This window comes from Aedes albopictus, chromosome 3, assembly GCF_035046485.1.
Source record: "Aedes albopictus strain Foshan chromosome 3, AalbF5, whole genome shotgun sequence".
Taxonomy (NCBI): Eukaryota; Metazoa; Arthropoda; class Insecta; order Diptera; family Culicidae; genus Aedes; species Aedes albopictus.
This window is the reverse complement of record NC_085138.1, coordinates 240059579-240075209: the sequence shown is the minus strand read 5'-3', so window position 1 is coordinate 240075209 and position 15631 is coordinate 240059579. Positions and strand designations below refer to the sequence as shown.

At 38.4% G+C, this 15631-nt stretch overlaps 2 protein-coding genes across 8 annotated transcripts in view; one reads left to right on the top strand and one right to left on the bottom strand.

Moving 5' to 3' along the window:
- LOC109409390 (fat-like cadherin-related tumor suppressor homolog) overlaps window positions 1-15631 on the top strand; it is a 1285617-nt gene that overhangs the window by 996419 nt on the left and 273567 nt on the right. The window lies entirely within an intron of this gene.
- Window positions 12495-15288, bottom strand: LOC109415890 (procathepsin L-like). Its single transcript, XM_029868519.2, has 5 exons — window positions 15128-15288; window positions 14855-15057; window positions 14214-14314; window positions 12869-13305; window positions 12495-12802 (listed from the first exon to the last, which is right to left on the bottom strand). Exons 1-5 carry the CDS (start codon window positions 15215-15217, stop codon window positions 12644-12646), a joined length of 990 nt encoding a protein of 329 aa, XP_029724379.2. The 5' UTR covers window positions 15218-15288; the 3' UTR covers window positions 12495-12643.

Here is a 15631-nt window from a genome sequence, read left to right as displayed (position 1 = left end):
ACACTTCTACAACTATTCGTCAAAAGTTCTTCTTCTTCTTCTTTGTGGCTCTACGTTCCCACTGGAACTTGGTCTGCCTCGCTTCAACTTAGTGTTCTTTGAGCATTTCCACAGTTATTAATTGAAGGGTTTCCTTTGCCTGCCATTGCATGATTTGCATATTGTGAGGCGAGCACAATGATACACTATGCCCAGGGAGTCGAGAAATTTTTCCCGACCGCAACGGGAATTGAACCAGTCGTCTCCGGATTGGCGATCCATAGCCTTAACAACTAGGCCAACTGGAGGCCCTCGTCAAAAGTGTTTATTTCGAATTGATTCCTTGATCTCCGTAATTCTTCCGAATCTCGTTTGAATGCATTTTTGAATCCAGTATATCACATAACCTCAGCAGAAACTTCTTTCCATGCCGGCTGAGGAGATTCATAGATGATGTTGGTTTAACGTAAAAATAATAACGCTTGTCGAACTAACATTACTGGTACGGTGCAACATCCTCCAGATCGATGGAGCGTTGTTGTGTAAAGAGCTAAATTTCAATGATGGTCTAGGCCATCCTAGAACTTAACACCCATATTTGCGAAAGTTCTAGGACGACCTTTTTTTTATAGAATGAGAAAATCTGCAACAGATACCCAAGAGGTGGTTCCTCGGTTATGTGGGGATCGACCCACTAAAAACTCATTCTCTCTCTTCCTTACCTTCGCCGTACGCCCGTTAGGGATGACTTCGAGAAGGGGGAAGGGGGGACCGTACATGAGTACACTCTAATAGTAAGCGTTCCACCAGCTACCGCCTTAAGTTGTTCACTCTCCCCTGGAGGCTCGGGTCCTGGCTAGTACTTAGACTACCCGTTGAACTCAAGCTCCTGGATGGGGAAGGAGGGCCAACTCAACTAGCTGTTGTTCGGCTCGCCATTTACTCTGTAGTTCAAGTACGATTCGAGAAACCGTGGAAGTAACGGAGTCCCACTTGTCCGCCCCCATACACATCCTTTCAACAATGTTGTCAGGCGTGATATCTCTACCGCATACCTCCTGCATACTCGACCTTTGCTCCACGAAACGTGGACATTCAAAGAGCACATGCTCCGCGGTCTCGTCGCAGTCTGCACACTCTGGACATGCAGATACCACCTAAAGCACCCATGGCCTGACAGAAATTGAGTCAAGTGAAAATTCACCTCGCCATGGGGCCTGCTCGTCCACTTGGACACGCTCGGTATGAGCCTGTGTGTCCATCTACCCTTGCTGGAGGAATCCCATTCGCTCTGCCACTTCAGCATAGACGATGTTCTGGCGATACGCCTTGCGCCTCTTATGCCGCGTCGCTCGAAGCATTCTTCATCCTCTGCCACCACTAAAACTAAGGGCATCATGCCCGCTAGCACACATACCACGTCCTTTGAGACCGTGCGGTATGCGCTCACCACCCTAAGGCACATCAGCCTGTGGGTACTCTCAAGTCGCTTCACGTTTCGGTTAACCACTAGCGCCTTCGACCATGCAGCGGCGCCATACCGTAGTATGGAGACCGCTACTGCCGCGAGCAGCTTACGCTTACTCGAGACTATTGCCGAGCTGTTTGACATTATCTTTGACAATGCCATTATCGCCATGCTTGCCCTTTTGCAGGCATATTCTACGTGGCTTCCGAATTTCAGCTTATCGTCGATCATGACCCCCAATTGCTTCAGTGAGCGCTTAGAGTTGATCGTGCATCCCCCTGTGGTGACCACTGCGACTGCCTGCTGTTCAGACTTGCGGTTGTTTACCACCACCACCTCCGTTTTGTGGTGCGCGAGTGCCAAATGTCTCGAGCACATCCAATCCTCCACTATGCCAATTGCGTGAGTTGCTGTCAGTTCCACTTCCTCTATCGACTCGCCGTATACCACGAGGGTAATATCATCGGCGAAGCCGACCAGCTTTACGCCCGGTGGAAGTTTGAGCCTCAATACGCCATCATACGCCGCGTTCCATAGTACCGGGTCCAAGATGGACCCTTGTGGTACCCCTGCGGTGGTTTTGTAGCTCCTCTCGCCTTCCTCGGTGTCATAGATTAGCACTCTATTCTGGAAGTAGCTAAGAACCTAAAACATCTTGAAAAAGCATTACTCTCCAGTACCTACAATTTTCCAAGGACCAGTAGGATGGTGTTTCTGTTCAATATTTATTAACGGGATTTTCAACCCGGGGTCAGTTTATCTCGGCTGCAGGATGTTACTACGGGGTGAAAATATGATTCAATTTCCAACATTTGCAACAAAAGTAGTACACTGAATTTGGTGGAACTGTTTCATTTGTAGTCTTGAAATATGGAACGAGTTTCAAGATGGCCATCAATCAATTTCAGGTACTCAAACAAATAATTAATTTCAGTTATTCTTAAACAAAATATAAGAATTTACACATCTCTTTGTTCTTCCTCCTGGCGTAGCGTCCTAACTGGGACTTTTTTCAGCTTAGTGCTCTATGAGCACTCCTTCACTTCTATTACTTGGAGCTTCCTCAGCCAAAGACTATTTTGCATTTTTATGTCGTGTAGTAGGTACAAATTTGCTCTATGCTCATGGAAGTCAAGACAATTGCCATTACGAACCAACTAGTAATCGAACCCATCACCCTCAGTATGGTCTTGCTGAATAACCGGGTTTCGACATTGCAATTTTTTTTTTTTCAACCCTATCACTTTGATCAATAGATCTTATTTAGCGTGTGCCATAAAGTTTAATGCTAGTGAAACTTCAAGATGTAAATTTAAAAGCTGGGTCAGATCAACTTGACGAAGACAGTAACAGCTTCTTTGGTAAGCTTACCCCTGTATCGAAAAGGCTTTCAAATTTGAAAGCTAGGCGTATAATGTTTGGACGAAAACGATCAAAGCTTGGACAATGAACCGGTTGTTTAGCGGAAAATGTTGATAGAACAGCCCACATACGAATAGTTACACAAACACACTTCTTGTCGCTAGGAGGAAAATATATGTATCTGGATATTTATCCAATGGAATTCCTCAAACGAGTTAGTCAATGGTACAAGCGTTGTTTAATCTTCTACCATATAACGAAGTAACATAAAATAGAGAGTTAACTCTCAGTTGCCCCTTCATAAAATATTCAAATGAAAATTTCGCATTTAAACAGAGCCAGTCCACAAACGTGATTTCTTGTTCTTTGTTTTGTTTGGCTGTGATTCTATCATTCTGTTTTAAAATAATTTAACATATTAGATGCCGCTTTTTTAATAAAATAGTTGATGGGGTTAAAAGCAAAGTAAAGAAGTGAGTTCTAAGGTGAAAAAGCCAAGGGTGCAAAATCTTGTCAATACATATATGAAAAACAAAACCATTATATGAAGTAAAATAAAAAAAAATGAAAACGTGCAGTTTTTATTATATTTATAGGGTGACTTTGAATATTATCGACCGGTTTGTTCTTTTCATCAAGAGAGTTTTTTATTTATTCTTCAATCACTCAACCTAATTTACAGCTCTATTGTCCACTAGGGCACTGCGTGAGCGATTCCAATTGAAAGCTGTACTTACACTTTGTACGGCGCCTAAATGTTTTCTATTTCTTATTGTACTATATCGAACTGGTTGCCGTTGCACTGTTATCACTGTTTACTGATATCCTGTAAACAAGCTTTGAATTATATTTGTGCTGTAACAAATCCTTCACAGGCCGAAGACAACTTCATCGCGCAACACCTGTTGCTACAACCCTTTCTCTTCCGAGAGCTGTTTCTGGTGGACTCGAGCGATGTGTCATCTGTATTCCTAATTTTTCATCATTCAAGCTTAGCAAAGTAAACTAAAGAGAAAGCATGAAATTTCCCCAAAATACTACCACATATTATTGTACCCCACACGGTGTGTTGTGTAGAACAACTTTATAATAAAAAAATAAGTAAGTCTGAAATTTTGCCCAGTGATACTTTGGGCCATTCCCTTCAATTTGCTGGGTCGGTTGAAAACATTCATCGGGGGGTCTAGAACAAAAAAATTTTTTGAAGGTTTTTCATGCAAAAACAGTTAAAAGCGCATATTGTAAATTATTTCATCTCCTACAAATATTCATAACTTTTTTGTCTTTGAGGATAGAACCATAAAATTTTCAGGCGTTTGGAAGTAGTATGCGTAGATGACTGTGTGAAAATTTCATTAAAATATGTTGAATGGTTTTCAAATAATAGCAAAACTATCAAACGCATTCTAAAATACTAAGCTTAGTAGCAAAACTCCAACAAAATATCTATATTTTTTTATATAATAAAACATGAAAAAATTTTAATTCTAAGGACCTTGGGTCATTATGATGGTGGTATGTACTGTGAAAACTTGTTTTTTAAATAATGAACAATTACATAGTCAAATACATGAAAGGAAAACACACACATTGCCATTATGTAGCTTTTGACTAAAGTATTAATTATTTATCTCAAGAACGCGGTTTTGCGTATACATGTTCATTTTTTCCATTTTTTTTAATGATTCAGGTCTTATCTAAGTATCAGATTGCAAGCGAAATGCTTTAGGAGAGCGTGGCGCAATAATGTGGATTACAAAAAGAACTGTTTGTTATTTTTCGAAAGATATAGATTTATGTTGAAAATATTCTACTAGTCAACGACGCTCTAACAATGATCAATCACTCTTCCTCATGCTTGGAGGAAACCACAGAAAATATTTTTGAGACATCATATGCAAATCGATAAGACTATTTAAACCATTGTTATCAAATTGTTTATCCTTGGCTTTATGCTGAACAGCCTAATTTTCATGCCTAATGTAGAAACATTTTCAATAAGTACTCCGTTCTTTTAACTCTTCTTTCAGAACTTATTATCAGTTATTTGTTAATACATGGTGGCATAAGTAATAAGCATTATATTGCTATTAAATTTAAAGACAAACCTAAGTTTAGGTCCAACAGCTATGTCAAATATCATGGAATAATCCGGAAACTATGTTTAGTACCGTATAATTGCCCTTGATCGAATATTGCCCAACTGAATTCTGTTTTGATTTCAGTTCTCGTTATTGTGTCCTGTCTTGGTTTAATGTGGACTCATACCCACAACTTCAATGTTATTATGAGGTCTTTAACAGAGTTAACTTGTTTTTATTCATTGACTAAGGTGAAATACTATTTAATTTTGAGCTTGTAAACATTAATTCCAAAATAATTTAGTTTCTATACTTTTTCTTCGAAACAGAGATGTTTCCCAATCGTCGAGTGCTGTTCTTGGCTTACCAAATAATATTAAAATATTTTCTTTAGGGAAGGCCGACATGCTCAGCAATCATGATAAATGTGTTTATTATAGGATTCATAATAAAGGCATGCTTGTACTTGTGAACATGTATACGCAAAACCACGTTCTTGAAATAAATAATTTATACTTTAGTGAAAAGCTACATAATGACAGTGTGTGTTTTCCTTTCATGTATTTGACTATGTAATTGTTCATCATTTGAAAAACAAGTTTTCACAGTACCGCCATCATAATGACTCAAGGTGTTTAGAATAAAATATTTTTCATGTATAATTGTATAAAAAATATAGATATTTTGTTGATCGTTTGCCCCTAAGCTTAGTATTTTAGAATGCGTTTGATAGTTTTGCTATTACTTGAAAACCATTCAACATATTTCAATGAAATTTTCACACAGTCATCTACGCATACTACTTCGAAACGCCTAAAAATTGTATGGTTCTATCTTCAAAGACAAAAAAGTTGTGGCTACTTGTAGGAGATGTAATAATTTACAATATGCGCTTTTAACAGTTTTTGCATGAAAAACCTTCAAAAAAAAATTTTGTTCTAGACCCCCCGATGGATGTTTTCAACCGACCCAGCAAATTGAAGGGAATGGCCCAAAGCATCACTGGGCAAAATTTCAGACTTACTTATTTTTTTGTTTTAAAGTTGCTCTATAAACACACCGTGCCCAATCTAAAACTTCTTCAATCTCAGTTTTTTTTTCATTCTAAAAGAAAATAAAACCTTAATACCGAAAACCTCTGGTGAACCAGGTACCCAAACTACTTAAAACTCCGGTAAAAGCATTACCGAAATTACCGGAGAAAGTCGGTAGTTTTTGACAGCTCGAGAAAAAGGCCATTACCGAACGTTCAGTAAATAATTTAATTACCGTAAACCGGGGTCAAATTGATCTCCGGGTCGAAATTGATCAGACGTTTTTCAGTTTGATCAAGCATACTTTACATAGTTTCCTTCCAAGTATCGTGATGTAGGAATCCTATACTAAACGATACATGTGAGAAAACTATTTAAAAGATACTTTATCTAACGAAAAAACGTCTGATCAATTTCGACCTGGAGATCAATTTGACCCCGGTTTACGGTACCGAATGTTCTGCTGTTGAAAGTTCGGTAGAAAATTACCGGATACTTTAAAAAATAACTAAGTGTGTATGTTCCCCTACTTAGAAAAACGAATGTTTTTCATCATTAAACCGACCTCATTTGAGGTGAAAAATAATCAAATTGTTAGTTTGCATATGCCACATATATAAAACTGTTTGATACATGGACCTTTGATTAGAATTGAACGAAATCTATGTTTAAAATAACATCAGTCCTATATTCGCTTGTGGCATGTTCTGTTTAAAATGAATATAAATAATGTTGGTCTGCCACGTGGAAATGTTTGTTTTCTCATTAGTTTATAAATGTTCTCCTTTTGCTGAGAGAACCCATCAGGGATGCCATAATTGCCATATAGCAGGCCTACCCAACCTTTTTCGGCCACGGGCCACTGGTGAAACTGCATACCAGTCGACGGGCCAGAAATAAAAATTCGTTAATAATACATTATTTTTCTATCTTTTCTGAGCATGGCTGTTCGGAAATTCAGCAAAAAAAACTAATTTTCGTAGCAGCTCGATCGGATGTAGGGGAACTGCGGCCATAACGCCCATAGGGGGCAAGTTGCGCCACCCTTGTTTTAGGCAAACCCCGTTATTTTCATTACTTTTTTCAACTGCAATCGTTAAAATAAGAATAAAAATGCTTCTTAACATTTGAGTTTACATATTTTTACTAAAAAATTGTACAAAAACTTCAAAAAAAGATTTTAACTACTTTTGATGTAATTTTAGCCTGTCAATTTTTTGCACTTTTTTACATCATTAAAATAATTTTTTTTTCTCGCTATCCTCACAAACTGTTTTGCACACTCCCATTATTTGTGTATCAAGCGGAAAAAGTATCAAATTTGACCCTTATAACTTTTTTACAAGGGTTCAAATTTTTGAGACATGTGTGGGGTAAAATGCCCACCCCTAGTTATTTACATTAAAATAGCCATTTAGATCCAAATTCTGGCATAAATTATGTAGAACACAAGTTGGAACCAAGCAACAACACATTTCTACTATCAATAAGTTCACTAATCACACAGCCATTCGCCGTTTTGTGGTAATTATTGATAAAACAGCTCACTATGACGTTTAAATGGAATTGACCCATAATTACAGTTGATCCATAATTATGCAATGACTGTATTCCATACACGAACAATAACGGTTGACAATAAACCAGGCGCGCAAGTATATGTACACAATTTGGCATCCTGGCGTTAGCTCTGGCTAGTGGCGCGTTTTACTCCGCATTAAAACTAAAATTCTGAAAATCAAACTTTTTTTCAAATTTGATTTTTTTGGTGGTAAAACATAATACATGTACTGGTCTATGGTTTCTTCCATTTGGAAGGAAATATGTTGGTGCTTTATGTTAGTGTCAAAAAAGTGTGTATTACGAAGTGTTTCGTGGTTAAAATTGGACTCTTCCTTAACGTGAGCGTCTTACCCCCAGTTCCCCTACAGCTCAATCTGAAAAATATCGTATATTTTAATCTGTTATTTATATAGTTATGTTAGTGATTGTCATACACTTTTAGTTTTTTTAGCCCGCTTCTGAAACGTGCAAATCATCGACCCGTATATACTGCCTCTGGCTCTATGCTACATAATAAATTCAATATTATTTCAACTCGCTTACACAATTTTATGCAAATATCACTCTTCTTACCGATTCTCCTTTTAATTTTAATCAGAACAAATTTAGCAATTATAACAAAACTTTAATTTTTAGTTCAGCAAATAAACTTTTAGCATTAGCACAATTCAGTGTAGCTCGTTTTTGTTTTCGTCTTCTTTTTCCTCCTTCGTTGACTTGGCAGATGTCATCTCTTTGCGAACGTCATTCGCAGGGGTGTAGATTTGTCTGCCCAGCGGTAATAACAATGGCTAATAATAGAAAATATTTTTTTTTTGCAGTTTAATGTTTCTAATGAAATTTGAAAGGTTTTTTGATTTCTTGCAGAATATTGGAGCTTGACAAAGTATTTAGGAAGTTTCAATAATATGTTTCAATGTAGTACCAGACAGAGCTATTGAATGGCACAAAAAAATCTCTGATAGCTTCAAAAGTTGTGATTCAATTTTTCATGTTTTCCTAAATTAAGTTTATGGCGTAATCTTTCTATTATGTTTTACAATCTTATCGGGCTAATTTTCACATTACACATTGTTTTATTGTTAAGAATCTTTTACTTCAATTCTGTAGGACACTCAAACCAAATGCTTTCATATTTTTAAAAATTTTACAAATTATACTCTAAAAAGTAATTTTATTTTTTTGAATTATTAAAATACATTTCCATTGAAAAAAGGAAAATATTCAGAATAATAATATCTCGGGCTAAATTCTATCATTTTTGTCCAGCGTGCCGCGGGCCGCACAAAATGTCCTCGCGGGCCAGATCCAGCCCGCGGGCCGTACGTTGGGCAGCCCTGCCATATAGGGTACTGGTTCCCTTATTAAGCATGGGGTTCCCATTTTCATCCTACGAAAAAAAGGATTGAAGCGTTGTTTGCTTTGTTTCTTATTTTTGTATTTTCGTTAGGAGTGAGCACGCATGAAAACAATTGATTGATTGATTTGTCTTTATTAGAGAGACTTTCAGCCCTTGGCTGGTTCGTCTCTCGCATGAAAACAAGAAGAACGGAATCAATCGGTGCCGTAATCGCTTGTTTTCAAATAGGATGAATATGGGAGCGTGAGATTACTGATGAAACACATACCCTATACAGATTTATATGTATTATACAAACTTTTAAGCTTCTTGTCTTGGTAAGGTGGTATGAACTACCAACCAAGCCGATCTATTCAAAAGCACAGGTCGTACGACAGAAGTTTCACGCATTCGATGTATTCGTTCAATACATGGCCTAGTTGCCTAATTTCACCTTCTATAAAAATTTTCATACTTGTTCGCAACCTAGCGAATACTATCATATCTATCATTTCATTATCCACTTTGATCTCTACTCCCTTATCCTCTGAGTAGAAAAAGACCGATATAGCCACAAAATCATCAAGTTTAGACAGAACTACAAGAAAAAAGTCGTCCATACATCGTTTCTTGATTGCGCGCTTCTGAGCAGAGAAATCTGCAAGTGAGTGTAACTCTTTGCAAGTGAGTGTTCCCATCCTTGCATTTCATCCGCTTGCCTAGACACACGGCTTCCGAGCTGCCTCAAGATCTGCCTCAGGAGCTGCCATCATCAACACGATCACATTCCGGCTTTTTAAGCGACAAAAATTCATTCGTTTTCAAAAGTCATTTCAAAAGTCATGATTTTTTTGTTGAAACTACCAAATCTCTATTTGTTCTTACAAACTGTAAAAAAAATTCTGCAAAGAAAAATATTTGCATTATCAAACATTGGAACAGCTCAGTTTAAACTACACACTTAATTTCGAATACCGTGTTCGGTAATTTTTTGACGAAAATAGAACAGCTGAATACAGCAATAATGAATTGTTTACCTTTTGCACCAGTTTTTGACAGTTAGTGTACTGAACTTCAGTAAAATCGATTACCGTAACTACCGAAATCGTTCTGCTGTTCTATTTTCGTAAAAATAGTACCGTACAGGCAATTCAGGATTGAGTGTGTAGAAATCACTTTGTCGCTATAAGGGGCTGTCCATAAACCACGTGGTCATAAGGGGGGGGGGGGGGGGGTTCGGCCAATGACCATTTTGTATGGACAAATAAAAATTTTTGTATGGACTAATGACCACGCGAGGGGGGGGGGGGGGTTGAAAGGCCCAAAAAAATGACCACGTGGTTTATGGACAGCCCCTAATAGTAAACTGTAAAATCGGTTGATTCGAACTAGAATGGTGCTTCGTGGTCGTGCGGCCGGGGGCGTCAGTTGTCTGGCCGTTTCCGTAAGCCTCAGAGTGTAGGCTCGATTCCCGCTTCAGTCGGTGAAAACTTTTCGTCAAATGGAAAATTCTCCACTGTAGCCCTGGGTGTTTCGTGTGTTGTCCGTTGTCTCATGTTAGTGATAGTTCAGTATGTGCAACTTCTGCTCTGGTTGAAGACAGAGTAGTGCCTTATTATAAAGATTTCAATTGTGTTTTCAAATTATTTCTCTGCGTGTATATACCAAAATCCGTCGAAATTTTGAATGACTTCTACGTCACTTTTCAGGATTACGGCAGATGATAACATGATTATAATTGCGAATGAAATAATGAGCGGTTTGTGCTGTTCAGTGAACCACTCTAATGCTAACCCCAGGGTTGAAAAAATCTCATTCAATTGAATGAATTTCTGCTGAACTGAATGCTTTTGAGATTCATTTTCAGCTCCGCTGTGAGATACTTGAAAGTGAACGCAGAAAAATTCAACTACTTTGTGGAGGTAATGACTGCACCATCATCAACACACGCTCTGCGCTGATGGATGCTTCATGTCAACACCGGCCACATGAATGCGACTCGCCCATAAGCAAGCGTGGTGAATTTTTGTCGTTTGAGTGCCAGTCACAGGAAAAAGGTTGCTTTTGAACCTCGCCGTCTCCCCAGTGTGAGCGACGAGAGAATTTTTATTCTCTTTTCAATTGCCTCCGTGAAGGACAGGGGCTTCAACGTCAGAAGCGGTGTGGTGAAAAGACAAAAACAAAAACTCACGTTCGTTGGGAGCTTCGGAATTTTTGCAACCGTGGCTAATCCTAATGTATTGCCCAAAGAATTGGGTGTCAAAACTATTTTTTTCTCGTTTTGTTATTCGATGTTTTGGTATTCGACTTTTTGTACCACAGCCATTTTTCAACCCTGTATAACCAGAGTTGGTTTAACTGCATTGGTACTTACCCTAGAAAATGTAGCAAACAGGCATTTTAGAACTTTCTATTGAAATCCAATCGATATGAAATTCACCTGAACGAAACAGCGTCGTTGCGAGGAAGAGTGGGACAAGAGTGACGGATGAAGTGAACACTTTGATGTTATTGAATTTCCGTCGTCGGATTCGCTGCGATGCTGAAGAAAGCTTGCATTTGGAGTCATGCTGTTGTTTCAAAGACCACAAAAAAAAACAGAAAATACCTACGTCAATTGTACGTAAAAATTAGTAAACCACTTGAACCCAGCAGTTAATAGTTTTCTTGCTCTCCTCGTTATATTGTTGTCAAAAACAAAACGAGTTGTAGCGAACCTAGCCAGAAATGTTAATTCGGAAAGCCAAATTTGGGCTTATTTGAACTCAACGTTGGGTAGAAGGAACTTTTCAATGAGTTGGTATTTTCTGCCTGAATAGAATGAAAAGTATAAAATCAGAGCTCCGGACATGTAATCTATCTACTTCGATAATGGGACAAACTTTATAGAAGCATGCTGATATTTGGAGAAATTACATCGACTTTGGCAGTTCCGTTTAACTGCGGTACATCCCATGAGGAGTTTGGAACGTATGGTTCATTCAATTTCCATTCTCACTAGAGGTCGTTTAGATCATTGAACCCGAGCCGCTATTGCTAAAATCATAGGGCGTTTTCTGGCGCTGTTGGGTAGTGGAATATCTGCCAATCCATGCTGCAAGGTGAACCTTTGCCAAGTAGCCATTTCTCAAACCAGGGCATGCGGTTTCATATAAATATTATTTCCTCCTACTCCACATTAACTTGTGATGTCGGAAGTAACAGGCACCTCCCGCCCATAAATAGAAGATCACCAATGCCAATTTCATTCATTACTTGTGTAAGGGTAGCTGACAATTAAACTAATGATCAAGTTTAAACGGACTGAGAAGTCCGGGGTAGTGTGCATCGAACTGAATAAAAAAGCATTGGTAAGAGGTACAATTCTGCCTGCACTACACTTAGGGTCTGTCCATAAACTACGTAGACTCTTACGGGGATGGGGGGGGGTCTGGCCAAAGTCTACGCTCCATACAAATTTCGAAAATTCTTGTATGAACAAAAGTCTACGGAGGGGGAGGGAGGGTTCTTAGATTGCCCAAAATGAGTCTACGTAGTTTATGGACAGCGCCTTATGAACATATAAAAACGTGCTTTTTGAAAATATTAGTCTATCTATTGTTTGGGGGAGGGGAGGGGGCAGACTTAGTCAGGGTTTTTTATTGATATAAAACAACAATAACTACAAATTAATAAAATTGATTCTAGTTTTATTTGAAATGCAATATTTTACTTTCGACTAGAGAATACTAAACTTCGAAAGAGCTGTTTCAAGGGAACGATAATTAGGTAATTTTTACAGGACCTCAGGGCACTCAAGTATGCGCCAAGCGTTTTTTTAAACAGTTGGGTAGCTAGCGTAGGAAGCTACACCACAGTGATTGTTCTGGTTACGTGCCAACCTGAAGTAGCCTTGCTCTCCCCAAGAGGTGCCCCACGAGTTCTTGACCAGCCAGTAGTCAGTACCGTTGGCCGTTCCAAAACCAACAACCAGCACCTGTTGGAAGAAAAAAAATGATGAAGATCATTGGTCAACCTGGTCCGCAACCTCTAGAATACTTACACCGTGAGTTAGCTTAGTGCTGGTGCACAGCGGATCGTAGTAGATACCGGATTTGTACTGCTGGAAAGACGGCTGAGAGGCATCGATGGCAACCGAAACTGGACCAATGGTGGCGACAGCAGTTTGCAGGGAAGCTTCACTCACCGGCAGAAGCACATAGCCCGTAGCAGTAGCTCCAACGTTGGCCGCGTTGAAACCGCAGGTGGCTGCAACAACGCCCTTGTAAGGATAAGTCGCGGTAGTATCAACTCCGTTGTTGGCCTTCACGTATTTGAAAACGGTGGTCATGCTACCGCCGTTGCAACCATTGTTTCCATAGGAAAGAGTACAGTCAACGATGTTTTGTTCCGATAGGTTGACCAGCTTGCCCGTCTTGTTGAAGTTCTGTCCCTCCAGAGCTCCGAGAGCCGAGAACGAGTAGCACGAACCGCAACGACCTGGACATTGATGGTACGTGGAGTTAGTAAGTGAGAGCGTGCTGTTTGTAGAAAACGTTAAGATGATTTCGTCCCCTTAATGCTAGAACTAGGTAACTCGAAAATCATAGTTTCGAGAAAAACGACTTTGAAAATTTTACAATTTTTCATGCAGTTGTTCCAAAGGTATGGAGACTTTAAAATAATATTTTTTTTGCATTGATTGCTTTTTCAGCTTCTACTCTTTCTGCTACAAGAAAAAGTTTTGAACTATTTTGGTTTAAACCTTTGATAAAAACAATAAATGGTCAAAAAAATGTCGAGTTACCTAGTTATAGCACTCAAAACGCAACATAAGCAATGGAGGAGATGTTCTGAGATACCTAGTTTTTACCACTATAGATATCATTATTTTCAGTTTTCTTGTTGCATTATGCAAATTTAAAAGGATTCACATATTGAAATTAACGTGTAATTACTGATTTTGCTAGGATGCCTGCTATGTCACCACATGACACCTCAAAATGTTCGTAAACAATCGTCTACGAACAGTCACAGTTTTTAGCTATATCAATACAAGTATTTTTTTAGGTTTTAAGGCCTAAAATCAAAAACAGTAGTAGATTTTCAATCTTCTAACAAAAGAATGGCAAGTAACATTTCCATGTCCTAGCAGCCGATAGCTTTTAACCTATGCGGTTGGAAATAGATATGGTTTTCCCAGTTACCTAGTTATAGCACCCAGTTCTTGTATTCTACACTGAGATACCTAGTTTTGAAACTAGTGAATATTTTTGTCGTTTATAATCGTATTCCATTGGTCTTTGGATATATTATAGAGCTCAAAAAGCTTGATATAATGGTATATTCAACTCAAAAACGTCAAATTTCGAGTTACCTAGTTGTAGCATTAAGGGGACGATTTTTACCTTGATCTTTAACTGGTGTGACTGCGCCCTTAGTTCTCCAATCGATGCTGGTAACTGCAGTTGCTTCAACAGTAACTCGTGCTTGTCTGGTTCTTTGGTCACTGAAAATTTAAATTCATTAGACTGAAGTTAGGACTGTTATAAAAATGGGCAATAAGAACAAATAAAAAGAGGAAAATGCTAGTTGAAAATAAAGAAAATAATATTAGCCCAATAAAACAAATAATTTTAAAATAAATAGAATTACAGCTAGCATGATTTTTTTTAATTTTGTTCAGCAATCATTTACCATATTTATCATTTCCAAAAGTAAACCGCCATTAGCTATAAAGTTGCTTCTTCATGTATTGTTTGATCATTTTTTTATTTTCTTTGAGACATCAAATGAACAGTTATCGTTAGGAAATTTGTTATAGAGTTCTTCATTGCTCTTTATTGTATGGAAATCGTTGTCTAAAGAGAAAATTTTCATTTGGAATTTTCACACAAAATATTAATCTGATAATTTTGGAAATCTTTATTCCATTGGCATTACTGAATGTAGTTATGCAGGATATCGTTTGTAGTTGGTAGAATTGTCACGCTAAAGTTTTTCATGGAACCATATAGTTAGCAACGCCGTTTTAATTAGAGCTACTTACGCTGCACCACCGTGCTTGAAGCCATTCATCGTTTGCGCGAACTCTTCCGGGGTCATATCGGAGTACTTGTTGGTTCCCATGCGGAACGATGCACCACCATGATCATGACGCCTGTTGTGGCTATCGATTCTGGCTTTGTTGATATTGAAGTTACCCCGACGACGGTGTTCCTCGGTGCCGTTGTACCGTTTTCCATGACGGCCCTAAAAATGCATTAGAATCCACCTTCGTTCAAAAAATCCATTCTACTCTAAATTAAATGTCTTTATGTACCTTAAACGATGTCCATGCGTCCTCCTCTCCCTCGCTTGGAGCGGCAAACACCGCAACAGCGATCACCAACAGGATCAAAACACACTTCATATTTGTAACACTTACTTCCAGCTGAAATAGTCCACAACAAGCACAATTGGTTGTCAGCTACCGTATGATTAAAACCACCATTCGTAGCCCATTTTATAGTCAGTTTGCAAGCTGAACATCTGCTTTGCTCAAAATCCCCAAAATTTCCGTACATTTGAAAGGATCGCATGATTTTTTTAAGGAATGCTCTTGATGAATTTGTGAATCAAGTGCATTGATAGAAGCCTATCACATTAACAATGGCCGAGTTGTGGTAAGAGTAACACTTGAATTGACGTAGACCCATTGACGCAACCAGTCGAATTCTGATGAATGCAAATATTGATACAGACCTTTGGCGGAAAAATATAGACAAAATTCTTTTATTCCATTCATGGAATTTTCTTATTTATTTTTTCAAATAGTGACCTTTTT

Excerpts from the sequence above, each read along its gene's own strand:
- LOC109415890 (XM_029868519.2), bottom strand. The coding sequence starts at position 15,217 with ATGAAGTGTGTTTTGATCCTGTTGGTGATCGCTGTTGCGGTGTTTGCC. Across the intron at positions 14,315-14,854 it reads TTCAAGCACGGTGGTGCAGC|TGACCAAAGAACCAGACAAG; the intron begins GTAAGTAGCTCT and ends TTAAATTTTCAG. Across the intron at positions 12,803-12,868 it reads GCACTAAGCTAACTCACGGT|GTGCTGGTTGTTGGTTTTGG; the intron begins GTAAGTATTCTA and ends TTCTTCCAACAG.